The sequence below is a fragment of the Coregonus lavaretus genome (genome assembly GCF_964263955.1).
Source record: "Coregonus lavaretus genome assembly, chromosome: 33".
Taxonomy (NCBI): Eukaryota; Metazoa; Chordata; class Actinopteri; order Salmoniformes; family Salmonidae; genus Coregonus; species Coregonus lavaretus.
The window spans coordinates 35,566,127-35,593,207 of record NC_140020.1 but is presented as its reverse complement, the minus strand read 5'-3'; the positions used below and the strand labels follow the sequence as shown (position 1 = coordinate 35,593,207).

The following is a 27,081-nucleotide window of genomic DNA, read 5'->3' as shown; positions in this document are numbered from 1 at the left end:
CCTCGTCAATCCAAGAACATCCTCCACCATTATTTTCAAACCCATGTAATGTAGAGACTATATGATAACTTAAAGGTTGCATATCTGTTACTGCCTTCACAATCTTGCTTAATATTTTATGACAGTGTGTTTTGATCTCTCTCCAGGTGTGTTTGGATATGCTCAGAGCGCTGTGTTCCCAAATCATGGTCACTGGGTTAAACGTGGGTATATTGAGAGACAGCCAACATTCCTGCGCTACTGCCAGGAGCGGATAGTATGCCCGCACAGCTGGCACCACTCACACGATGTGGAATATGGCAGACGTAAAGATGGCTTTCCTCATGCTCCTGTGTCTCCCGACGCTATTCTTCGATGTACTAGTGCTGTCCCACAAAAGCAACATCTTTGAGCGGTCGGCTGTTCCGAGAGCCGCGCCCCGCTCTGTGGCCCGGATGGATGGAGACGTGATAATCGGGGCCCTCTTCTCCGTCCACCACCAGCCGTCCGCCGAGAAAGTGGCCGACCGAAAGTGCGGGGATGTCCGGGAGCAGTATGGCATCCAGCGGGTGGAGGCCATGTTCCACACCTTGGACCGGATCAACGGCGATCATTTCCTGCTCCCCAACATCAGCCTGGGCTGTGAGATCCGGGACTCCTGCTGGCACTCTTCCGTGGCTCTGGAGCAGAGCATCGAGTTCATCCGGGATTCCCTCATCTCCATTCGGGACGACAAGGACGGCTCCAAGTGGTGCATCGATGGGACGCCATCTAACCAGCCCCCGCCCTCCAAGAAGCCCATCGCCGGGGTGATCGGGCCGGGCTCAAGCTCCGTTGCTATCCAGGTGCAGAACCTGCTGCAGCTCTTCAACATCCCCCAGATCGCCTATTCTGCGACCAGTATCGACCTGAGTGACAAGACACTCTTTAAGTACTTCCTGCGGGTCGTGCCCTCTGACACGCTCCAGGCCCGGGCCATGCTGGACATAGTCAAGCGCTACAACTGGACCTATGTGTCTGCGGTGCACACGGAGGGTGAGTCACTCAACTCACTCAACACATGGGTTCAACTTCAAGGATAGGATTAGACCAAGTAGGCATAGTAGGACTAGCACGGATTTGGAGAGGTTTTGCACATGCTGTCAAGTTGATTTTGTCTTGTCTCTGTTCGGGTTTGAGGTTGAGAAATCTGGGATTATGATAAATAGGTCTAGCTATTGATATGGTTGTGGATTATGAGGGCGGTTTGTAAACAGTTAAGTACTTGCACCTAACTTTGTGTCCTCCCTGTGTGTGCTCCTGTGTGCATTGCATTGGAGGGAAACCGTAAAATGGAATTCACTCTCTCCAGACAAAACTATACATCCTGTGCAGTATAACTATCCATACACACACCCCAGGCAAAGTATGGGGTTGTGACCTATATTGGATGTACGTCACAACTATCTGTTCTTCTGCCTTTTATCACATCCACACTCCAGCAACGCGTCCAATCTCTCAAGCCACAATTCAGTCTTATTGTTGTCAATGTTCTCTGACTGGAAATGCATTTTGGTGTTTATTTGTATCTATTCATATTAGAGGAAATTAGATTGGACGCTAGATAGGAAAGAAAATTAGTCAGCACTGCTCTCTCTCTCTCTCTCCCTCTCTCTCTCTCTCTCTCTGTCTCCCAGGATGTTTAATTTGATGCTAATTCTATTCTATTAGAAAATAACAGGCGGGCTCCATCATCTTCATTATTTGCATTTCTAAGCATGTCTTACTAAATCAATCAGCCTATCAATATTTAACAGGGGCACTAATGGACTGTTTCCCCTCTGCCTTTGCTGTTCTTGTGCTGTGTAGCATACTATCAGGCTGGGGTTACAGGTGGTGGAACCATATAATTCAATTGTAATTTAATGTATCTCTATGCGAGGAATCATAGAAATAGAATCCGTCTGGTCCACTCATTTACATAACACTTGAAAAAAATGTCTGCTCTAGTAATTCTAATTATATGGGTATAATTAATACCTCCAAACGTCTCCTCCTGTTATGGATATCGATATAAATAAACTCCCAAGTGTGTTATTTCTATTCAGATGTAGAGGATTTACTGTGTTGAGTGTGTTTCCATCCTATTTAACCCATGGTTGTGAGGGATGTCTAAGCACAGCTTGCAAAGGGGTTCTGGCAATGCCCCTCAATGCTGGAAATATCAGCACATTGCTACAGCAGCCCACATTAGCTTCTCAGCAGCACCTGTCTGAATGCGTTATCGGCAGAGTTTGTCAGTGCACTGTCCATGGTGCTGAAATGGTTAATATACCAGTAGCGCTCCACAATGCAGACACACACTGCTTAAGCTTGAATCGCATAAAACTCTTCCATCAGTTTAACCACTACTGTAATTGGGAGAGGATATAATTAGATATGGAGATAGCTAAACTGTAGTTACAAGTAAATCTCTGCCATTAGCCATTAGCCGAGGCTCCTCAGCCTAAACCTTAGTGAAATGTAACCAGTGGTGTGAGCAGGTAATGATTGACACAGCATCTCTGCTCTGTAGTGGCCACTGATGAATTCTGGGGGTTGTTAGAGGGATATGTGATAGACAGGCCCTAAAGGGAGGATGGAACTTTGGAACACCTTGTAAAGGCGGAGCCTAGAAACCAGTAGGGGAGTCACAAAAGTTCAGCGGTCACGGTCAGGTTGAGGGGCATGCAGGCAGGGCCAGGAGAGAGTGGAGGTGAAGTGCCATGAGGCACAGCTAGGGGGTGCCAGGGATCTGATCTTCACCATACCTGCTAGGTAGAATATTGAGTGTATAGGGTAAGGTAAAGCGTATTTTGTGCACTTTGAGGAATGGTTACTGATGTGAAAATTGTGGTGGCTGTGAGATAAAACATATAGTGAATGTGTTAATTGATATGAAAAATGTGACTAAAGTGTCTCTTGTTAGACTGAAATATTTTAATTGAAATCCTATGAATCGAAGGGGTTTAGAATTGATCAACCATAAAATGAATTCACCTGTTCAGATAACTGTCTCTCCCGATAGCTTTAAACAGTGGTCACAACTACAGACAGCACCTCCCCATGCAGCCATCTCTCTCCACCACCTAAGACAAGTAAACATGCAGCATGTTGCCCATAGCAACAGCTAAGGATATGCGATTGCATAAATTACCTGGATTACCTTCATTAACATCAATTGTTTCAGTGAACGGGCGTCAATATACCTCCGCCTGCTTTCATCCATCCCTCCCTCCAAACTTAATCGAAAGAGAAAAATAATTGGATATCATGATTCCCATTTTCCATCAGGAAAACAAAACGAGAGAATTCAAAATATCATCAGAGGCTATATTGGAACACTAACAATTGTGGCCCAATCTAATAGCATCCCAGGGTAATGCATTAGTGTGCTGCCAATTCAGACCTTTTTTCTCATGTCAAACACAACCAGACTGTCAGAAGAGCACAAGGTGCTCTGGAAGATGCCTCAATTTGTCAGAATGAGACAGGTGTGTTTAAGGGCCATGATTGTGTAAACAAAGGTACTGCATTAACATTGCAGACAACATCTTTGATTGAAGCCAGCACTTTGAATATAACCAATAAAACAGAGTCCTCTGTGCATGACTAGGACTGTTTCCAAAATGGCACCCTATCCTCTATAGTGCACTACTTTTGGCTCTGGTCACTACATAGGGAATAGGATGCAATTTCAGATGCACCCTATGTATGTAAAATAAGACAGCTTTGCAGTGCTTGATTAGGATGTCATCATATGACTAGAATGGCGCCGGAGGAGATGGCTAACTAATTGTGCTATTGTGTGTGTTTTTTTGCGTAATTTGTAACTTATTTTGTACATAATGTTTCTGCCACCGTCTCTTATGACCAAAAAGAGCTTCTGGATATCAGGACAGCGATTACTCACCTCGTACTGGGCTAAGATTTTTTCTTTAACGAGTCAGACGCAAAGGATTTTCTTCAGACACCCGACAAGGCCCCGTCATTCGCATGAGAAAGAGAAGGATATATCGGGGACGTAGGTCGGGGTGCCTTGTAAGGATCCGACGGCGAGTGGGTAATCTGCCTCTACCATCAGTCCTATTAGCCAACGTACAATCATTGGAAACCAAAATAGATGACCTATGATCACAGATATCCTACCAATGGGATATTAAAAACTGTAATATCTTCTCTTTCACCGAGTCGTGGCTGAACGATGACATGGATAACATACAGCTGGCGGGATATATGCTGCATCGGCAAAATAGAACAGCTGCCTCCGGTAAGACAAGGGGTGGTGGTCTGTGTATATTTGTAAACAACAGACGGTGCACGAAATCTAATATTAAGGAAGTCTCAAGGTTTTGCTCGCTTGAGGTAGAGTATCTCATAATAAGCTGTAGACCACACTATTTACCAAGAGAGTTTTCATCTATATTTGTCGTAGCTGTCTATTTACCACCACAAACCGATGCTGGCACTAAGACCACACTCAAGAGCTGTATAAGGCCATAAGCAAACAGGAAACGCTCATCCAGCGGCAGCGCTCATAGTGGCCGGCGACTTTAATGCAGGGAAACTTAAATCTGTTCTACCTCATTTCTACCAGCATGTTCAATGTGCAACCAGAGGGAAAAAAACTCAAGACCACCTTTACTCGACACACAGACGCTTACAAAGCTCTCCCTCGCCCTCCATTTGGCAAATCTGATCATAATCCTATCCTCCTGATTCCTGCTTACAAGCAAACACTAAAGCAGGAAGCACCAGTGACTCGGTCAATAAAGAACTGGTCAGATGACGCAGATGCTAAGCTACAGGACTGTTTTGCTAGCACAGACTGGAATATGTTCCGGGATTCTTCCGATGGCATTGAGGAGTACACCACATCAGTCTCTGGCTTCATCAATAAGTGCATCGATTACGTTGTCCCCACAGTGACCGTACGTACCCCAACCAGAAGCCATGGATTACAGGCAACATCCGCACTGAGCTAAAGGGTAGAGCTGCCGCTTTCAAGGAGTGGGACTCTAACCTGGACGCTTATAAGAAATCCCGCTATGCCCTCCGTCGAACCATCAAACAGGCAAAGCGTCAATACAGGACTAAGATTGAATCGTACTATACCAGCTCCGATGCTCGTCAGATATGGCAGGGCTTGCAAACTATTACAGACTACAAAGGGAAGCACAGCCGCGAGCTGCCCAGTGACACAAGCCTACCACACAAGCTAAATTACTTCTATGCTCGCTTCGAGGCAAGCAACACTGAAGTATGCTTGAGAGCCTCAGCTGTTCCGGACGACTGTGTGATCACGCTCTCCATTAGCCGATGTGAGTAAGACCTTTAAACAGGTCAACATTCACAAGGCCGCAGGGCCAGATGGATTACCAGGACGTGTACTCCGAGCATGTGCTGACCAAATGGCAAGTGTCTTCACTGACATTTTCAACCTGTCTCTGACTGAGTCTGTAATAGCAACTTGTTTCAAGCACACCACTATAGTCCCTGTGCCCAAGAACACTAAGGTAACCTGCCTAAATGACTACAGACCCGTAGCACTCACGTCTGTAGCCATGAAGTGCTTTGGCTCATGGCTCACATCAACAAAATTATCCCAGAAACCCTAGATTTGTATACCGCCCCAACAAATCCACAGATGATGCAATATCTATTGCACTCCACACTGCCCTTTCCCACCTGGACAAAAGGAACACCTACGTGAGAATGCTATTCATTGACTACAGCTCAGCGTTCAACACTATAGTGCCCTCAAAGCTCATCACTAAGCTAATTACCCTGTGACTAAACACCTCCCTCTGCAACTGGATCCTGGACTTCCTGACGGGCCGCCCCCAGGTGGGAAGGGTAGGAAACAACACATCCGCCACGCTGATCCTCAACACGGGGGCCCCTCATGGGTGCGTGCTCAGTCCCCTCCTGTACTCCCTGTTCACCCATGACTGCATGGCCAGGCACGACTCCAACACCACCTCCTGTACTCCCTGTTCACCCATGACTGCATGGCCAGGCACGACTCCAACACCATCATTATGTTTGCCGACAACACAACAGTGGTAGGCCTGATCACCAACAACGATGAGACAGCCTATAGGGAGGAGGTCAGAGACCTGGCCGTGTGGTGCCAGGATAACAACCTCTCCCTCAACGTGACCAAGACAAAGGAGATGATTGTGGACTACAGGAAAAAAAAGAGGACTGAGCACGCCCCCATTCTCATCGACGGGGCTGTAGTGGAACAGGTTGACAGCTTCAAGTTCCTTGGTGTCCACATCACCAATGAACTATCATGGTCCAAACACACCAAGACAGCCGTGAAGAGGGCAAGACAAAGCCTATTCCCCCTCAGTAGACTGAAAAGATTTGGCATGGGTCCTCAGATCCTCAAACAATTCAACAGCTGCACCGTCGAGAGCATCCTGACTGGTTGCATCACCGCCTGGTGTGGCAACTGCTCGGCCTCCGACCACAAGGCACTACAGAGGGTAGTGCGTACGGCCCAGTACATCACTGGGGCCAAGCTTCCTGCCATCCAGGACCTCCATACCAGGCGGTGTCAGAGGAAGGCCCTCAAAATTGTCAAAGACTCCAGCCACCCTAGTCATAGACTGTTCTCTCTGCTACCGCACAGCAAGCGGTACCGGAGTGCCAAGTCTAGGTCCAAAAGACTTCTCAACAGCTGCTACCCCCAAGCCATAAGACTCCTGAACAGCTAATCATGGCTACCCAGACTATTTGCACTGCCCCCCCACCCCCAACCCCCACCCCATCTTTTTACGCAGCTGCTACTCTGTTAATTATTTATGCATAGTCACTTTAACTCTACCCACATGTACATATTACTTCAACTACCTCAACTAGCAGGTGCCCCCGCACATTGACTATGCACCGGTACCCCCCTGTGTATATAGCCTCCCTACTGTTATTTTATTTTACTTCTGCTCTTTTTTTCTCAACACTTTTTTGTTGTTGTTTTATTTTACTTTTTTATTAACAAATAAATGCACTGTTGGTTAAGGGCTGTAATTAAGCATTTCACTGTAATGTCTGCACCTGTTGTATTCGGCGCATTTGGCCAATAACGTTTGATTTTATTTGATTAGCCACTAGACTCCCTATTTACAGTGGCTTGCGAAAGTATTCACCCACCTTGGCATTTGTCCTATTTTGCTGCCTTTTGGGGGGTTTGTATCATTTGATTTACACAACATGCCTACCACTTTGAAGATGCAAAATATTTTGGGGGGTAAAACAAACAAGAAATAAGACAGAAAAACGGAAAAATTGAGCATGCATAACTACTAGCCACCTTTTGCAGCATTTGCAGCTGCAAGTCTCTTGGGGTATGTCTCTATAAGCTTGGCACATCTAGCCACTGGGATTTTTGCCCATTCTTCCAGGAAAAACTGCTCCATCTCCTTCAAGTTGGATGGGTTCCGCTGGTGTACAGCAATCTTTAAGTCATACCACAGATTCTCAATTGGATTGAGGTCTGGGCTTTGACTAGGCCATTCCAAGACATATAAATGTTTCCCCTTAAACCACTTGAGTGTTGCTTTAGCAGTATGCTTTGGGTCATTGTCCTGCTGGAAGGTGAACCTCCGTCCCAGTCTCAAATCTCTGGAAGACAAACAGGTTTCCCTCAAGAATTTCCCTGTATTTAGCGCCATCCAACATTCCTTCAATTCTGACCAGTTTCTCAGTCCCTGCCGATGAAAAACATCCCCACAACATGATGCTGCCACCACCATGCTTCACTGTGGGGATGGTGTTCTCGGGGTGATGAGAGGTGTTGGGTTTGCGCCAGACATAGCGTTTTCCTTGATGACCAAAAAGCTCAATTTTAGTCTCATCTGACCAGAGTACCTTCTTCCATATGTGTGGGGAGTCTCCCACATGCCTTTTGGCGAACACCAAACATGTTTGCTTATTTTTTTCTTTAAGCGATGGCTTTTTTCTGGCCACTCTTCCGTAAAGCCCAGCTCTGTGGAGTGTACGGCTTAAAGTGGTCCTATGGACAGATACTTCAATCTCCGCTGTGGAGCTTTGCAGCTCCTTCAGGGTTATCTTTGGTCTCTTTGTTGCCTCTCTGGTTAATGCCCTCCTTGCCTGGTCCGTGAATTTTGGTGGGCGGCCCTTTCTTGGCAGGTTTGTTGTGGTGCCATATTCTTTCCATTTTCTAATAATGGATTTAATTGTGCTCCGTGGGATGTTCAAAGTGTTGGATATTTTTTTATAACCCAACCCTGATCTGTACTTCTCCACAACTTTGTCCCTGACCTGTTTGGAGAGCTCCTTGGTCTTCATGGGGCCGCTTGCTTTGTGGTGCCCCTTGCTTAGTGGTGTTACAGACTCTGGGGCCTTTCAGAACAGGTGTATATATACTGAGATCATGTGACAGATCATGTGAAACTTAGATTGCACATAGGTGGACTTTATTTAACTAATTATGTGACTTCTGAAGGTAATTGGTTGCACCAGATCTTATTTAGGGGCTTTATAGCTATGGGGGTGAATACATATACACGCACCACTTTTCCATTATTTATTTTCTAGATTTCCTTTTTGCATGTTTTTTTTTTTTTTTCACTTCACCAATTTAGACTATTTTGTGTATGTCCATTACATGAAATCCAAATAAAAATCCATTTAAATTACAGGTTGTAATGAAAGAAAATAGGAAAAACGACAAGGGGGATGAATACTTTTGCAAGGCACTGTATCTGGTTATATCAGAGGATAGATAAGGACTGCAGCCCAGTCACAGTCATTCACAGCCTGACGTGTCACAGTCATCAGACTACGACAGTGGTTTTGGCCTAAACTCACCAAATACGAGCGTGTGAGGCGTGTGTGTGATTTATTTTAGAATGCATTGTTTTGAATTATAATGACCCAACCGAAGCCGGACGGGCAGGTTGTACTCATTGACGCCTCGCGTTTTATTGCTGGCACTGTAGTCACACAAAATAAATAGAAAATTGTCATTAACTTTTTTTTAGCATATTTTAATTGGAAGAGCTAAGGGTTGAAGCTTTACCATACATGCTAAATAAGACCAAATCATCCACTTATGGATACACAACATCGCTATCAGCAAAGATGATTGGAGATATGGACTATCCTGCTAACATACAGTCACTGCTCTCTCTGCCTGTCCCATGCTTTCCACCCACCTCGCTCTGCTTGCTCCGCCCGTCCGTTTCTGGTTAGTTTTTCGCTTTAGTGTGGCAGAATCCAGTCACTGTCAGCCTGGAGGGCCTTGAGGAAGTATATAGAGAAATACTGAAATCAGTGCACACTGTAATAGACAGTTAGCTACAACTCAGTGAAATAGATTGAGAGGCTTGGTTGAAATGAAAAGTAATGGTCATAGACTACATTCTTCTCATGATGATTCTGTGCTACGATTGTTATCCATTCCTTGATGGGAACTTGTTATGTAGGTTGTGTTTTCTATAACGACAAAACTTCCATTGTGGGTCAATGATGAGGATTTATTTCCTTTTCCTGCTCCAAAATGGTGACTCCTCGTCGGTCATTTTGTGTGTCCAGTGGTGATTAACCCCTCTGTTTATCACTCCACCCTAGGAAACTATGGGGAGAGTGGCATGGAGGCCTTCAAGGAGCTGGCCTCCCAGGAGGGTCTGTGCATCGCCCACTCGGACAAAATCTACAGCAACGCCGGGGAGAAGCACTTTGACCGTCTGCTTAAGAAACTCCGTGAACGTCTGCCCAAGGCCCGCGTGGTGGTGTGTTTCTGCGAGGGCATGACTGTGCGCAGCCTCCTCATGGCCATGAGACGTCTGGGTGTGGCTGGAGGAGAGTTCCTCCTCATTGGCAGGTAAGGCACATGGCTGTAAGGTACTTCTTTTTGGGTAATGTGGTTTTTGTCTTGTATTCAACGGTGGGTGCAGGGTGGTTTTGTGCTGCCTGCTTCCCGAAAACACGTCACCAAGGCAACTAAGTGGAATTGGAGCAGATAGAACTATTGCCAGTGAGAAATGGTCACCGGTAATGAATTATTTGTATCTCTGTAGATTTTGGAGACCTTGACAATTGACAAGGGCACATTTAAGTGATAATGACAGAGAAGCCAGTGTTTGGAGGATATACTATACAATACAATACAATACAACTTTATTGGTACGGGTGGTCGAGGGCCGGCAAACCATGCCAATATATCCTCCACACACCGGCTTTGAGGGCAATATTAGTTTTATACAACGGGTTACCAACATATTCAAATGATGATTTAAATATTTTCATTAAAAACAGTCTGTTTTATGAATTTATTGATACTATTTCATCCTTCCACGAGATATAGTCCCGACACAAATCTAGGGTTGCTACCCAAGCTGGTTGGTCGTTCGTTCTATTGGTTCGGTTGCCAGAGACGTGACCCAGTCTTTTTGTTCTAAATCTATGGACGCGACCCAGTCGTTGTTCCATTGCCATGATAGCACACCCTTTGACTTTTTCCACATTTCATTGTGTTACACCCTGAATTTAAAATGGAATACATTTAGATGTTTTTTTTTGTCATTGGCCCACACACATACCCCATAATGTCAAAGTGGAATTATGTTTTTCATTTTTATTTTTTTATTTTATTAATTAAAAATGAAAAGCTGAAATGTCTTGATTCAATAAGTATTCAACCCCTTTGTTATGGCAAGCCTAAATAAATTCAGGAGTCAAGATTTGCTTAACAAGTCACATAGATGCACATAAGATGCATGGACTCACTGTATGTGCAATAATAGTGTTTAACATTATTTTTGAATGACTACCTAATGTCTGTACCCCACACATACAATTATCTGTAAGGTAAGGTCCCTCAGTTGAGCAGTGAATTTCAAACACAGATTCAACCAGGGAGGTTTTCCAATGCCCCACAAAGAAGGGCACCTATTGGTAGATGGGTAAAAAATTAAATAAAAGCAGACATTGAATATCCCTTTGAGCATGGTGAAGTTATTAATTACACTTTGGATGGTGTATGAATACACCCACTCACTACAAAGATACAGGTGTCCTTCCTAACTCAGTTGCCGGAGAGGAAGGAAACCGTTCAGGGATTTCACCATGAGACCAATTGTGACTTTAAAACAGTTACAGAGTTGAATGGCTGTGATAGGAAAAAACTGAGGATGGATCACAATACTAACCTAATTGACAGAGGAAACACTGGTTCAGTCTGATTTCCACTGGGAGATGAATTCACCTTTCAGCAGGACAATAACCTAAAACACAAGGCCAAATATACACTGGAGTTGCTTACCAAGTGAATTATCAATTGAATGTTCCTGAGTGGCCGAGTTACAGTTTTTACTTAAATGTACTTGCAAATATATGGCAAGACCTGAAAATGGTTGTCTAGCAATGATCAAAAACCAATTTGACAGAGCTTGAAGAATTGTGAAAAAAATTATAGGCAAATGTTGCACAATCCACGTGTAGAAAGCTCTAAGAGACGTACCCAGAAAGACTCATAGCTGTAATCGGTGCCAAAGATGCTTCTACAAAGTATTGACTCAGGGGTGTGAATACTTAAATGTAAATGAGATATTTCTGTATTTCAATTTCAATAAATTTGCAAACATTTCTAAAAACATGTTTTTACTTTGTCATTATGTGGTATTGTGTGTAAATGGGTGAGAAAAAAATCTATTTAATCAATTTTAAATTCAGGCTGTAACAAAACAAAATGTGGAATAAGTCAAGGGGTATGAATACTTTCTGAAGGCACTGTATCCCTTGCTTGCTAGCTAGACAACTTCAGCTAACACAGTCATGTCAAACAGTGCAGCCAGAATAATAGCAAAGTAGCTGCGATTGCGTTTGTTTAAGCTGTTTTCTAGTGATTTTTTTTGGGATACATCCATAACAATGAGCTAATGATGAACGATTTCGCCTGGCATAGAACATTTGCTCTCTCGCAAGGCCATTGTTCAGAAGAGATAGCCAACTACACAGCTAACATAATCATTTCAAAATGAAGCTGGAATGACAGCAAACTAGCTGCATTTCGTGTTTTTCTATTGACATTTCTTTGTATATATCCTTAGAAATTATGCTTTTTACAGTGTTGATCTAGTATATAAATTGCCTGGCTGGGCTGATGAGACAGTGGATTGCGCAGTCAGATGGAACAAAGTAAATATGCATTTCAACGTCATAGATTTAGCCGGTGGTAACTTGTGGAATAATATTGTATAATTTAGGATAATCACCTATATCCACTACATAAAACAATCCATAGAATAAGGAACTACCAGTATCACATACCATATGCCAAAAGAAAGACTTGATTTGTTTGATTATTGTTCATTGTTTATCTTTCTTTATCTTTACAAATGCATCAACAAAGCTTCCAGTTGCTCTTTGAAGTCGAGCCAGTCCCTCCCCCTCTCAATTCAATTCAATTCAAGGGGAGTTATTGGCATGGGAAACTTATGTTTACATTGCCAAAGCAAGTGAAATAGATAATAAACAAAAGTGAAATAAACAATAACAAATTAACAGTAAACATTACACTCACAAAAGTTCCAAAAGAATAAAGACATTTCAAATGTCATATTATGTCTACATACAGTGTTTAAACAATGTGCAAATAGTTAAAGTAAAAAAGGGAAAATAAATAAACATAAATATGGGTTGTATTTACAATGGTGTTTGTTCTTCACTGGTGCCCAATAGACATGGGAGTTGATCAAAATGTGATTTGTTTTCGAATTCTTTGTGGGTCTGTGTAATCTGAGGTAAATATGTGTCTCTAATATGGTCATACCTTTGGCAGGAGGTTAGGAAGTGCAGCTCAGTTTCCACCTCATTTTGTGGGCAGTGTGCAAATAGCCTGTCTTCTCTTGAGAGACAGATTTGCCTACGACGATCTTTCTCAATAGCAAGGCTATGCTCACTGAGTCTGTACATAGTCAAAGCCTCTCTCTCTCTCCTCCCCCACCCCCCTGTCTATCCTCTGATGGGCTCTTCCTTATGGCAGAGGGCACAGCCATGGTTGTCTGAGAGGCACTCCAGTGTCAACGCTGGTTGACACTGAGTGACTCCAGCTGTAATCTCTTTCATTAGAAGAGGAATAGGGGAGAAGGGCAGAGCAGCATTCACAGTGTGACAACCATCATTCGATGGGTGTGACAATCCTCTGTTGTCATCAAAATATATGCCTAAAACTTGACCTCCACTGCCACGCCACCTTTTTTTTATTGCAAGATCCTGTCTATTTCTTAAAGATGTTTGGGGGTGAAGGTTGTTGTATGGCATTTGTCCTTCTGACTGTCAGGCTTATGTCTGAGGAGGAGGACATTGATGAGACAGGCAGAATGATAGAGAGGGAGTAGACTCAGAGCCAGGGTAAGCACCATTCTCAGTGGATTTGCCGAACTCTTCTCAAATGCTTCTCAAACACTGCTCCATCATCATGGTCATCTTCTTGGAGAGCCCTTCTGTTCTTCCTCTTATCTAGATGGAGGCTGTTATGTCTAAACAGCAGGGATGGAGGGAAAGCACTTGCTGTTCCATGGTTGCCGTGGTGCCTAGTGTGTTTTTTATCTGCATTGTTTTTATATGCCCTCTTGGTTTCACATAAGAATAAGGAGACTGTTGAAAAGGCCTTAAGCAGCGAACTGACTAAAGTCAGTAAGTGATTATCCGACAATAAACTGTCTCTGCATTTAGACAAGACAGAATTTATCCTGTTTGGTTCCTAACACAAAGTGAGAAACTCTTCCAACTTCTCGGTCAAGCGTAATGGTGTAGCGGTGAAGGAGAAATGCTCTGTTACATACTGTACTTGGGACATGAACTGGACCAATACATGACAGGTGTACTCATGGCTCTGAAGGTCATTGGGAAGGTTCACTCCAGGATAAAGTTCCTCGCAAGGGTAGCCACGTTCATGGATACGGAGACTATGAGGACCCTGGCAACATCTCTGATACAGTGCCACTGTGACTATGCTTGTATCTCAAGGTTCAGTGGTATAACAAAAAATCTAAAGGACAAACTTCAAATGGCCCAAAACAAACTGCTGAAAATTATACTCAAGCTCAGCCCTAGGACGCAAATTGGTCCTAATCATTTCAGGGAAATGAACTGGCTTTCAGTAGATCTCTGTGTGGTGCAGATCAAACTGTTGATGATTTTTAAAGGTCCCGAACAGTGAAAATAATGTTTTTCATCCAATTGGATGATATTAGGATGAAACCCGTTCAAAGTAGGGTGATCCAATTATGAAAAAGGACTGTAGCTGGTACATTGATAAAGTTTGATCATAAAGTTACTGGTCCCCTCCCCCGTGTCAAATACATGGATTCAGGAGGCAGGCATTACCAAGGATTTACTTCCGGCTTTATGCAACGTCACATAAAGCCGGAAATGTAATACACCAATGGTAGCATCTTACCATCTTAACTGTAAGTCGCTCTGGATAAGAGCGTCTGCTAAAAAACTAATTATTATTATATTATTATTATTATTATTAACTAATTTAAATATGTGTCGGCTTAAAGCCATCATCATACGTGCGCCTACATCTTGCTTTGGCTTTGTTTACAAACCTGGAAGCTAGCTACTAGCTAGCTACTAGTAGCTAGCTCAAGCAGAACGTACGACCAAAGGTACTGATAACCTTTAATCAGTGGTGTGGCTGTTAGCTAGCAAGCTACTTACCAGCATGCCAGCAAAAGCACACTGTGTTGTGACTGGATGCCATAGTGTAAAATTAACCTTACACTATTTTCCGAAGGATGAAGACATCTGACATCTTTTCATTTCGGGTGGACAGGCTGCACCAATAATTATGATCATGTCACGCATGTGCAGTGCACATTTCGAGTGAAGTTGCTCTAACAATTCGGGAGAACATTTGATGGGTCTTGTCAAGAAGCTAATCCTGAAGACTGATGATGTACCATCATTGACAGTGGATCTTGCAAGCGCTGACCATAATGTAAGTATCAAAGTTTGATGAGTCTGACATGGTAGCCAACATTTTGGGGCGATTGGGGGGCTAACGTTCGATAATGCAACTGTGGCTGCTTTGACTTGTGAATGGTATATTTTCTGTAACACACCTGATAGTCACTATATGCTTTTTGTTCCTCCATCCCTAAGCCCCCTACATTGACTCTTAGAACTGCCAGCACACAGCTGGCACGAAGGAATGTTATCCACAAAAAGAGTTGCAGTGTGTATAGTATTTGTAATTTACCCCTGAAAATCATATTTTGCCATTCCATTGTGTGGGTTGTTGTCTTACAGGTTGATGTAAGTAATTTGGGATAATCATGTCTTTCCACTATCATCAAGCTTTAATGATAGACATTTTAGAAAATTCAACATCTACTCTGTCTGCACAGCTTCCCAGGCAACCAACGCAGCAGGAATGCTGTGATACAAAATAATTTTTCCCAAGGCAAAGAAGGGGGAATATGCTGTGAACCCAACATACTGTAAGTCATAGTTATTCATTTAAAATCTGTATCAACTGAGCATTTCAGGCACACAAAAATTCTAAATACAAACATTGAAAAGTTTCACAAAAAGTGCATGACCAAATATTGCATATTTCAAATTGAGTACTTACAAAACACCAGAAAACACATTGTAGAATGAGTAGATCACTACATCATTGAATTGATAGCATCATAACTCAGAACAGTAAATAAAAGGAAATTCTATTTGCTATCATTTAACTAACATTTCCCTTTTCAAAAACATTACAGGCTCCTGGATCTCCTCTTCAACGAGGTCACTTTTGATCCAGCGACGTATGTGGGGAAGCTGTGTGAGCTGTCCATCCCAGGACCCCTGTCTGACCAGTGTGAGAGCCCTGACAAGGAGGAGCCCATAGCTGGATTTGTCTCCCGCTTCAATCTTGGGGGTGACTGAAGCCAAGTAGGTGACTGAAGGCTGCTTGATTGAAGCAGGGTACATGGGTCCCCCTCTTCTCCCGCTCCCCTCCCCATCAAGCTCTGTAGTTGGTTGCATTTCTTAAAGCCTAAGTAATTCACTTTTTCGTGATATCACATTCTGTTACTTTGTATTGTTTTTTTTAAGCATGTGGATGGGAGATGAGTTTTACAGCTTGTACGAATCAATGGGTCCTGCACACTGTAGGGTGGTCGGGTACCTATACTAGGCTTATGCCTCTAATATTTGTTTTATGCCAAATGATGTCTCCATTATTTCTCACTTTTATTTCTCATGAGTGTTCATGTTGATCAATATTTCGGCTATGCTGGCCTATTGTAAAATATCAAATAAATGTCTGATCATAACATACAATTCTGAACATATTGACTTTGTCATTTATAATGCTAATGCAAAGGCACCAATACATTTTCCAGTACACTTATTGTATGCTGTTTTCATGTACTGTACATTCCCTTATGTCTAAGCTTCTAAGGTGACTCAGGCACATTTTTGTGAAGAAATGTATCAGTGAACTGTATTCTGTAATTAGTGACAAAACAATAGAAATCCAGTTGTGTATTGATGCTGTTTGTCTGATAGCCAACAGTCCATGATCAGCTCTGTTGGCCATGAGAGTATTTTGCAGAGAAAATGGGTAAAGGCATACAATTTAGGCTCGGAATGACATGTGGCCCATTGTTTACCTTGTCATCAATGACATGTGGCCCATTGTTTACCTTGTTACCAGGCAATGACCACAAGGGTGTTTCAAAGAGCTGTCAGTCAAGGCGAGCTCATGAATATAAGCTCCCCGCCCACTCAGCCTGTTCTGTCAGGCTTCCTGATAGTTTGAGGAAAAGGTAACATTTCTTCAATTCTGAGCATTTTAATAGCATAACAATTGTATGGGTGATTTTTTGATAATTCAAAGGCAATTTTTACATGGGAAATAGGATGATTGTGCGGGACCTTTAAAGTTATGCATGACCTTGCCCCCAGTTACCTGTCTGGTTATTGTCATTTAATTAGAGACTCTCATAGCTATCACACCAGAGCCAGTGTTGCCCTGTGGAGGCTCCTCAGAGGAGGAAGGGAAGGACCATCCTCCTCAGTGAATTTCAAAAAATTACAAAATAAACATTAAAAAAGTTATCCTTTTTAAATAAAACTATATTAAATATAATCACGTCACCAAATAATTTATTAAAACACACAATTTTGCAAAGAAGGTCTACAGTAGCCTCAACAGCACTCTGTAGGGTAGCACCATGGTGTAGCCGGAGGACAATTAGCTTCTGTCCTCCTCTGGGTACATTGACTTCAATACAAAACCTAGGAGGCTTATGGTTCCCACCCACTTACATAAACTTACACAGTAATTATGACAACTTCCGGAGGACGTACTCCAACCTATCAGAGCTCTTGCAGCATGAACTGAAATGTTGTCCACCCAATCAAAGGATCAGATAATTAATCTAGTATTGAAAGCATAAGCTACAGCTACAGTGGGGAGAACAAGTATTTGATACACTGCCGATTTTGCAGGTTTTCCTACTTACAAAGCATGTAGAGGTCTGTAATTTTGATTTTGTATGATTTTTAAGTAATTAATTTGCATTTTATTGCATGACATAAGTATTTGATACATCAGAAAAGCAGAACTTAATATTTGGTACAGAAACCTTTGTTTGGAATTACAGAGATCATACGTTTCCTGTAGGTCTTGACCAGGTTTGCACGCACTACAGCAGGGATTTTGGCCCACTCCTCCATACAGACCTTCTCCAGATCCTTCAGATTTCGGGGCTGTTGCTGGGCAATACGGACTTTCAGCTCCCTCCAAAGATTTTCTATTGGGTTCAGGTCTGGAGACTGGCTAGGCCACTCCAGGACCTTGAGATGCTTCTTACGGAGCCACTCCTTAGTTGCCCTGGCTGTGTGTTTCGGGTCATTGTCATGCTGGAAGACCCAGCCACGACCCATCTTCAATGCTCTTACTGAAGGAAGGAGGTTGTTGGCCAAGATCTCGCGATACATGGCCCCATCCATCCTCCCCTCAATACGGTGCAGTCGTCTTGTCCCCTTTGCAGAAAAGCATCCCCAAAGAATGATGTTTCCACCTCCATGCTTTACGGTTGGGATGGTGTTCTTGGAGTTGTACTCATCCTTCTTCTTCCTCCAAACACGGCGAGTAGAGTTTAGACCAAAAAGCTCTATTTTTGTCTCATCAGACCACATGACCTTCTCCCATTCCTCCTCTGGATCATCCAGATGGTCATTGGCAAACTTCAGAAGGGCCTGCACATGCGCTGGCTTGAGCAGGGGGACCTTGCGTGCGCTGCAGGATTTTAATCCATGACGGCGTAGTGTGCTACTAATGGTTTTCTTTGAGACTGTAGTCCCAGCTCTCTTCAGGTCATTGACCAGGTCCTGCCTTCCTCATGATCATTGATGCCCCAAAAGGTGAGATCTTGCATGGAGCCCCAGACTGAGGGTGATTGACCGTCATCTTGAACTTCTTCCATTTTCTAATAATTGCGCCAACAGTTGTTGCCTTCTCACCAAGCTGCTTGCCTATTGTCCTGTAGCCCATCCCAGCCTTGTGCAGGTCTACAATTTTATCCCTGATGTCCTTACACAGCTCTCTGGTCTTGGCCATTGTGGAGAGGTTGGAGTCTGTTTGATTGAGTGTGTGGACAGGTGTCTTTTATACAGGTAACGAGTTCAAACAGGTGCAGTTAATACAGTTAATGAGTGGAGAACAGGAGGGCTTCTTAAAGAAAAACGAACATGTCTGTGAGAGCCGGAATTCTTACTGGTTGGTAGGTGATCAAATACTTATGTCATGCAATAAAAGACAAATTAATTACTTAAAAATCATACAATGTGATTTTATGGATTTTTGTTTTAGATTCCGTCTCTCACAGTTGAAGTGTACCTATGATAAAAATTACAGACCGCTACACTCTTTGTAAGTAGGAAAACCTGCAAAATCGGCAGTGTATCAAATACTTGTTCTCCCCACTGTAGCTAGCACTACAGTGCATACAATGTGGTGAGTGGTTGACTCAAAGAGAGAGAAAGACAATAGTTGAACAGTTTTGAACAAATTAAAATGAAGGAGAAGCAAGAGAGGAATAGAGAGAGAGATTTTGCAAAAAAAATTCACTTTCAGTTTCACTTACTTAGCTAGCAAATGCAGCTAGCTAGTTTAGCCTACTGAAACACCCTGCTCAAACAGAGGGATGCTATGTTATCTAGATGATTATCACTATCCAACACAACACTGGAACTCTTCCAAGTCAAGGTTTTGGTTTTACTAATTTATTGCCACCGGGGCCCGCCAGTGTAAGTGCTTACTGACTGTACACTGTAACATTACTGCATGATTGTAGCGGGTTTACTAACATTTTAGTTCTATTAGCTATGCTGACTATGACGTTACTTTAGCTAATATGGTAACAACAATGTAGGCTGTGTGTAGCGGTTTGGCTTGGATAGGTTTTTTTCGCCTGGTCACATACAGCTGATGTGTTGTGCATTGAAGTCCACAAGCGAAGGGAAGAGGTGAGAGGAGGAGAGCGTATAGTTGCGAGAAGGAATACAACGTGGCTGCTATGAAAGTGAACTGTGTTTACGCGTGATCAAGGGTGTATTCATTCCCCTAATTCTGTTGAAAACATTTCTTAAACGGAAGCAAACGGAACAAAACGGGGATAAACATACCTGAATTTGTCCAACAGAAACTCTCGTTTGCAACTGTTGGACTAATGATTACACCCTATTTCAGCTAGATGCAGGCAAGCGTGTGCAAGGCGGTATTGAATGTCACTATCTGTCCATGTGTCACTATCTGTCACCTCAAATTTGTCTCTCGACCTGTGTGCACCTACATTGTAAACTTTCATTCATAGGCTAGGTTGTAGCAACCTCATGATGGGTATAGGGAACATTTGAGTATCATGTAGCCTAAAGCTATCGCTGTTACATTGTACTGGGTGAATGGAATATGATTGACAGCCAATATCCTGTAATAGAATTAAGGCCATGCTCATGAAAAAAAAATGGTCCTCCCTCATCATAAACAGCACTGACCGCCACTGGTGTTGCCAATTGTGATGAGGTGATGTCGAAGGAGTCAGGCGCAGGAGGGTAAATCACAGAATAACAGGCTTTATTCTGCAAATACAGAGTTACGCAGAAATGCGTCAAAACACTTTAGTGCGCAAAACAGGCGCACTGGAAAATACAAGGCACATAGGGAAATATACGGAGCTCCACCGAGCTTTACTAACCTCCACAATAAACAATCACACACAAAGACAAGGGGGCAGAGGGAACACTTATACAAGTACTGATGACGGGATATGAACCAGGTGTGTGTAATAAACAAGACAAAACAAATGGAATGATGAGATGAGGAGTGGCAGTGGCAGTGGCTAGAAGGCCGGTGACGACGAACGCCGAAGCCTGCCGGAACAAGGAGAGGTGGCAGCTTCGGAGGAAGTCGTGACAGTACCCACCCAGCAATAGGGAGGGATCGAGGATATCCCTCACCGGAACCCAGCACCGCTCCTCCGGACCGTACCCCTCCCACTCATTTACATTTACATTTACGTCATTTAGCAGACGCTCTTATCCAGAGCGACATACAAATAGGTGCATTCACCTTATAGCCAGTGGGATAACCACTTTACAATGTTTTATTTATTTATTTATTTATTTTTGGGGGGGGGGGGTGGGTTGGGGTAAGGGGGGGGGTAGAAGGATTACTTTATCCTATCCCAGGTATTCCTTAAAGAGGTGGGGTTTCAAATGTCTCCGGAAGGTGGTGAGTGACTCCGCTGTCCTGGCGTCGTGAGGGAGCTTGTTCCACCATTGGGGTGCCAGAGCAGCGAACAGTTTTGACTGGGCTGAGCGGGAACTATGCTTCCGCAGAGGTAGGGGAGCCAGCAGGCCAGAGGTGGATGAATGCAATGCCCTCGTTTGGGTGTAGGGACTGATCAGAGCCTGAAGGGACGGAGGTGCCGTTCCCCTCACAGCTCCGTAGGCAAGCACCATGGTCTTGTAGCAGATGCGAGCTTCAACTGGAAGCCAGTGGAGTGTGCGGAGGAGCGGGGTGACGTGAGAGAACTTGGGAAGGTTGAACACCGGACGGGCTGCGGCATTCTGGATTAGTTGTAGGGGTTTAATGGCACAGGCAGGGAGCCCAGCCAACAGCGAGTTGCAGTAATCCAGACGGGAGATGACTGGATTAGGACCTGTGCCGCTTCCTGTGTAAGGCAGGGTCGTACTCTCCGAATGTTGTAGAGCATGAACCTACAGGATCGGGTCACCGCCTTGATGTTAGCGGAGAATGACAGGGTGTTGTCCAGGGTCACGCCAAGGCTCTTCGCACTCTGGGAGGAGGACACAACAGAGTTGTCAACCGTGATGGCGAGATCATGGAACAGGCAGTCCTTCCCCGGGAGGAAGAGCAGCTCCGTCTTGCCAAGGTTCAGCTTGAGGTGGTGATCCGTCATCCATACTGATATGTCTGCCAGACATGCAGAGATGCGATTCGCCACCTGGTTATCAGAAGGGGGAAAGGAGAAGATTAGTTGTGTGTCGTCAGCGTAGCAATGATAGGAGAGGCCATGTGAGGATATGACAGAGCCAAGTGACTTGGTGTATAGCGAGAATAGGAGAGGGCCTAGAACTGAGCCCTGGGGGACACCAGTGGTGAGAGCACGTGGTGCGGAGACAGCTTCTCGCCATGCCACTTGGTAGGAGCGACCGGTCAGGTAGGACGCAATCCAAGAGTGAGCCGCGCCGGAGATGCCCAGCTCGGAGAGGGTGGAGAGGAGGATCTGATGGTTCACAGTATCAAAGGCAGCAGACAGGTCTAGAAGGACAAGAGCAGAGAGAGAGTTAGCTTTAGCAGTGCGGAGAGCCTCCGTGACACAGAGAAGAGCAGTCTCAGTTGAATGACCAGTCTTGAAACCTGACTGGTTTGGATCAAGAAGGTCATTCTGAGAGAGATAGCAAGAGAGTTGGCTAAAGACGGCACGCTCAATAAGGTACTGAAGGCCAGAGGGGTCGGAGGAACCTCCCGCACCTCAGACTCCTGGAGCGGACCAGCCACCACCGGCCTGAGGAGAGAAACATTGAACGAGGGGTTAATACAGTAATCTGGAGGGGGTAATAACCTATATGTAACCTCATTTATCCTCCTACGGACTTTGAACAGCCCCACAAACCGCGGGCTCAGCTTCCGGCAGGGCAGGCGGAGGGGCAGATTCCGGGTCAAGAGCCAGACCCGATCACCAGGTACCAAGACCGGGGCCCCTCTGCGGTGACGGTTAGCGTTGGCCTTCTGGTGACGCACAGCGCGCTGGAGGTGGACGTCAGCAGCGTTCCACGTCTCCTCCGAACGCTGAAACCAGTCATCCACCACAGGAGGTTCAGTCTGGCTCTGATGCCACGGTGCCAGAACCAGCTGATAACCTAAAACACATTGAAAGGGCAATAGGTTAGTGGAAGAGTGGCGGAGAGAGTTCTGGGCATATTCTGCCCATGGCAAGAACACTGACCACTCCCCCGGCCGGTCCTGGCAGTAGGACCGCAGGAACCTACCCACATCCTGATTCACCCGTTCCACCTGCCCATTACTCTCGGGGTGTAAACCAGAGGTCAGGCTGACCGAGACCCCCAAACGTTCCATGAACGCCTTCCAGACCCTGGATGTAAACTGGGGACCCCGGTCAGACACTATGTCCTCTAGAACCCTGTAATGCCGGAAGACGTGAGTAAACAGGGCCTCCTCAGTCTGCAGGGCTGTGGACGACCGGGCAGAGGAGGCGGCAGGCTTTTGAAAAGCGGTCCACAATGACCAGGATGGTGGTGTTACCCTGAGAGAGGGGAAGATCAGTGAGAAAGTCAATACACAGGTGGGACCATGGCCGTTGTGGAACTGGTAAGGGCTGTAACTTACCCGCTGGGAGGTACCTAGGTGCCTTACTCTGGGCGCACACCGAGCAGGAGGAGACATACACCCTCACGTCCTTAGCCAAGGTAGACCACCAGTACTTTCCGGTCAGGCAGCGCACTGTACGACCGATACCTGGGTGACCAGAGGAGGGGGACGTGTGTGCCCAATAGATCAGACGGTCACGGACAAGAGACGGCACGTACTGCAGCCCAGCTGGACACTGAGGTGGAGATGGCTCTGTGCGTAACGCCCACTCTATGTCCGCGTCCATCGCCCATACTACAGGCGCCACAATACAGGAGGCCGGGAGTATGGGGTTGTTGTCTATGGGCCTCTCCTCTGTGTCGTACAGTCGTGACAGTGCGTCTGCCTTCACGTTCTTCATACCCAGGATGTATGTTAGTGTAAAACCAAACCGGGTGAAGAATAGGGCCCACCTGGCCTGACGAGGGTTCAGCCTCCTCGCTGCCCGGATGTACTCCAGGTTACGGTGGTCCGTCCAGATGAGGAAAGGGTGTTTCGCTCCCTCGAGCCAGTGCCTCCACACGGTCAGGGCTCGGACAACAGCCAACAGCTCGCGATCACCAACGTCGTAGTTCTGCTCCGCCGGGCTGAGCTTCTTGTAGAAGACGGCACAAGGTCGGAGCTTGGGCCGAGCGTTGAAATAGGACAGCGCCTATCCCTACCTCGGACGCATCCACCTCCAATACGAACGGTAGTGATGGATCGGGATGGGCCAGTACCGGGGCTGAGGTGAACAGAACCCTCAGGTTACTGAAGGCCCTGTCAGCCTCAGCAGACCAGCGGAGCCGGAACGGCCCAACCCTGTGATGGGAGCTGCGACCTTGCCAAAGCCCCGGATAAACCTCCGTTAGTAGTTGGCAAAACCAATAAAGCTGTCACGAGAATTTCTATCTCTAATTAATCAAACTTAATGCTCTGAATAATTCCCAGAGGGTGTAAGGCTCTGGTTTAATCATGAATTAAACAAAGGTCCACAACCAGCAAGAATGATCTGTATGTTTAATCATGGAGAGCTCTGCCGCAAAAAACACATATACAGCTTTTATACCCCTTGACACACAAAGGCACTTTGCTCCGCCCACCTTTAGGAGGCCTTTAACCAGTTTCTCAGTCCCCTTCACCCTGGAATGTTTGTCTCAGCAGTTTCTAACTCACCCCCTCTGTTAGTGGGTTTATAATGATAACCCTAACACAGTTCACACAGTCATCATCAGTATTGGGGTTAACAATTTTAGTCATAATCATAATTCCTCTATCAAAAGCGCTGCACCTCCTTAAACTTGGTTGAGTCGGCCAATTACGCGCGGCTGAAATGAGATCTCCCTCCATCTCCACACCTGAGGTGGTAATGCGGTATCCGAGGAAGGAGACGGACTGTTGGAAAAACAGACACTTATCTGCCTTGGCGTAAAGGTCATGTTCCAACAGTCGGGCCAGCACTTTGCGAACCAGGGACACTTGCTCGGCGTGCGTAGCGAAATACACCAGAATGTCATCGATGTAGACCACTACATCGTGATCAAGCATGTCCCGAAACACCTCGTTCCCAAATGACTGGAAGACTGATGGAGCATTCATCAAACCATACGGCATCACCAGGTATTCGTAATGCCCCGTGGTTTTGCTAAATGCTGTCTTCCACTCGTCCCCCTCTCGGACACGCACCAGGTTGTACGCACTCCGGAGATCTAATTTTGTGAAGAAGCGCGCCCCATGCATTGACTCGATCATAGATGGAATGAGGGGTAGAGGATAACTATAACGTATTGTCCCCTTGTTCAGTGCTCGGTAATCAATGCAGGGGCGCAGACTCTTTCTTCTACACAAAAAATCAACTTGAGGAGGCGGGCGAAGTGGAGGGACGTATGAACCCCTGACGCAGGGACTCGGAGACGTATGTCTCCATCGCCTCTGTTTCAGCCTGCGACAGGGGATACACATGACTCCTGGGAGGCACAGCGTCTACCTGGAGGTTTATTGCACAATCCCCCGCCTGATGAGGTGGTAATTTGGTAGCCTGCGTTTTGAAAAATGCGTGTGCCAAATCGAGGTATTCGGGGGGAATGCGCATGGTGGAGGTAGTGTCGGGACTTTCCAACGTGGTTGCACCAACGGAAACACCTAGACACCTACCCTGACACTCTCACGACCACCCCGTGAGAACCCTCTGCGGCTATGAAAAGGTGTGTGATTCTGTGATGAGGTGATGTCGAAGAAGTCAGGCGCAGGAGGGTAAATCACAGAATAACATGCTTTATTCCGCAAATACAGAGTTACGCAGAAATGCGTCAAAGCACTCTAGTCCGCAAAACAGGCGCACTGGAAAATACAAGGCACACAGGGAAAAATCCCTGCGATACAAAATACGGCGCTCCACCAAGCTTTACTAACCTCCACAATAAACAATCACACAAAGACAAGGGGGCAGAGGGAACACTTATACAAGTACTGATGAGGGGATGTGAACCACCAATATCAGACCGCTGTGCTATAGGAGCATGGCTAGAAAAAGCGCTTTTTCCTTTACCCATAACAGTCTAAGCCCTGTCTAAGCTTGGGGAGGGGCGGGGTTCTACTAAGCTATATGGAATTGTTTTAAGAAGGTCATACCAATCATACTATTTGATTTTGAATTGTAAGACCCCTTTAAGTATAAAAAATATATATAGAAATTTGGCCTTACTGCTATTAGCCCATACAAACACATTGAATAACAGATTCACTACATGGAACAAAAGATAGTAATCCCAAAAAAATCTAAAGGAAGTTTGTTCTGAAGTGTTTGTCCTATATCTGAGAGATATAAGAAAGATCAGGAAACATTTTTATTTATTTTTTTACATGCATTTAACCCCTTAGTTTTGGCACTAAGCAGTCTCCATAAACTGTATACTGTACTTCCATAAATTTTTTCAACTGGTACCAGGGAACGTTCAGACGAGTCTTGTGAGGCCTGTGGGCATCCTAGAGCGACATTTATGTGTTCGTGAGAGTCTCACCTTTCCACAGAGGGGTCATATTGGTGTGTAGCCCAAACTGTTGGGACGCTACACACAGAAGTTGGCAGATGGGCTGTATCAACTTCAGACTAGTCCCAAAACGCTTGTGTGGGTCGTAGAGTAAAACGGAGAACACAATCGTTCTCATTTTTCCATAGAGGGGTCATACAGACGGTTTTGTGAGAAGACTGATTTTCGGGGTGTCTCATGGTCTGACAAACACCGCTCTAGCTCGGTCACCTTTCACCGGTTGGGGTGGATTGAGACACACCCAATGCAGATATCTCTAGTTTAAACTGACAGATTTTTACGGGGATTTTAAAAACATATTTAATTAGATTTCCGCGGGGGCGCGGACATCGACTCTCAGGGGTTTTAACACTGGTACAGAGAAATGGAATGGTGTACCAAACCATACAAACCATACCTAAGCTAAGGAGTTTTAAGATAAACCTTAGGAAATGGTTAATGGGCAAAATGCTTTAAAACTGCTCAGGCTCAAATAAAATGTAATTGTAACAATAAACGTTACTTGGTCATCTATTTTATTAATTTTACTGTATCCTCCTTATTGATTAAATGTATTTGAGATGTATCATGTTTTAATGTTGTAATCTTTTGTATATTTTGTATATTTTGTACCTCTCTTGTGGTCCACTTGTATTTTCAAGTGGACCACAATGGAAAATATAGTTATTTTAAAAACGTGTTTTGTGTCATCCTCAATGATTTTAATAGCATTGTACTTTATCCACGTGTGATTGTATTGTGCTTAAAATTGTCAAAATGTTGTGTTGTTCGTGTCATATTCTATGGAAATTCAATGCAAAGGTATTTAGATCATGCCATGGGAATTATCCATCGTAATGAAGCTCCAGTGTTTTCCCTATCTAGTCTCTACTCTCTTACGTTCAGTTTATGCTCTCGATCCTTCCCTACAATTGAAGTCGGAAGTTTACATAAACCTTAGCCAAAAACATTTAATCTCAGTTTTTCACAATTCCTGACATTTAATCCTAGAAAAAATTCCTTGTCTTAGGTCAGTTAGGATCACCACTTTATTTTAAGAATGTGAAATGTCAGAATAATAGTAGAGAGAATGATTTATTTCAGCTTTTATTTCTTTCATCACATTCCCAGTGGGTC

The 27,081-nt window shown here is 44.7% G+C and overlaps 1 protein-coding gene across 1 annotated transcript in view; it reads left to right on the top strand.

The window, feature by feature from the left end:
* Positions 1–287: 287 nt before the first annotated feature.
* The window catches only part of LOC311108696 (metabotropic glutamate receptor 1-like), a gene marked incomplete at both ends in the record, with an annotated part of 68,024 nt that continues 41,230 nt past the window's right edge, over positions 288–27,081 (top strand). The window contains 2 exons of the mRNA XM_084151416.1: positions 288–1,014; positions 9,598–9,850. Of these exons, the coding sequence (XP_084007542.1) occupies positions 288–1,014; positions 9,598–9,850 (980 nt within the window). The remainder of the gene's footprint in view (positions 1,015–9,597; positions 9,851–27,081) is intronic.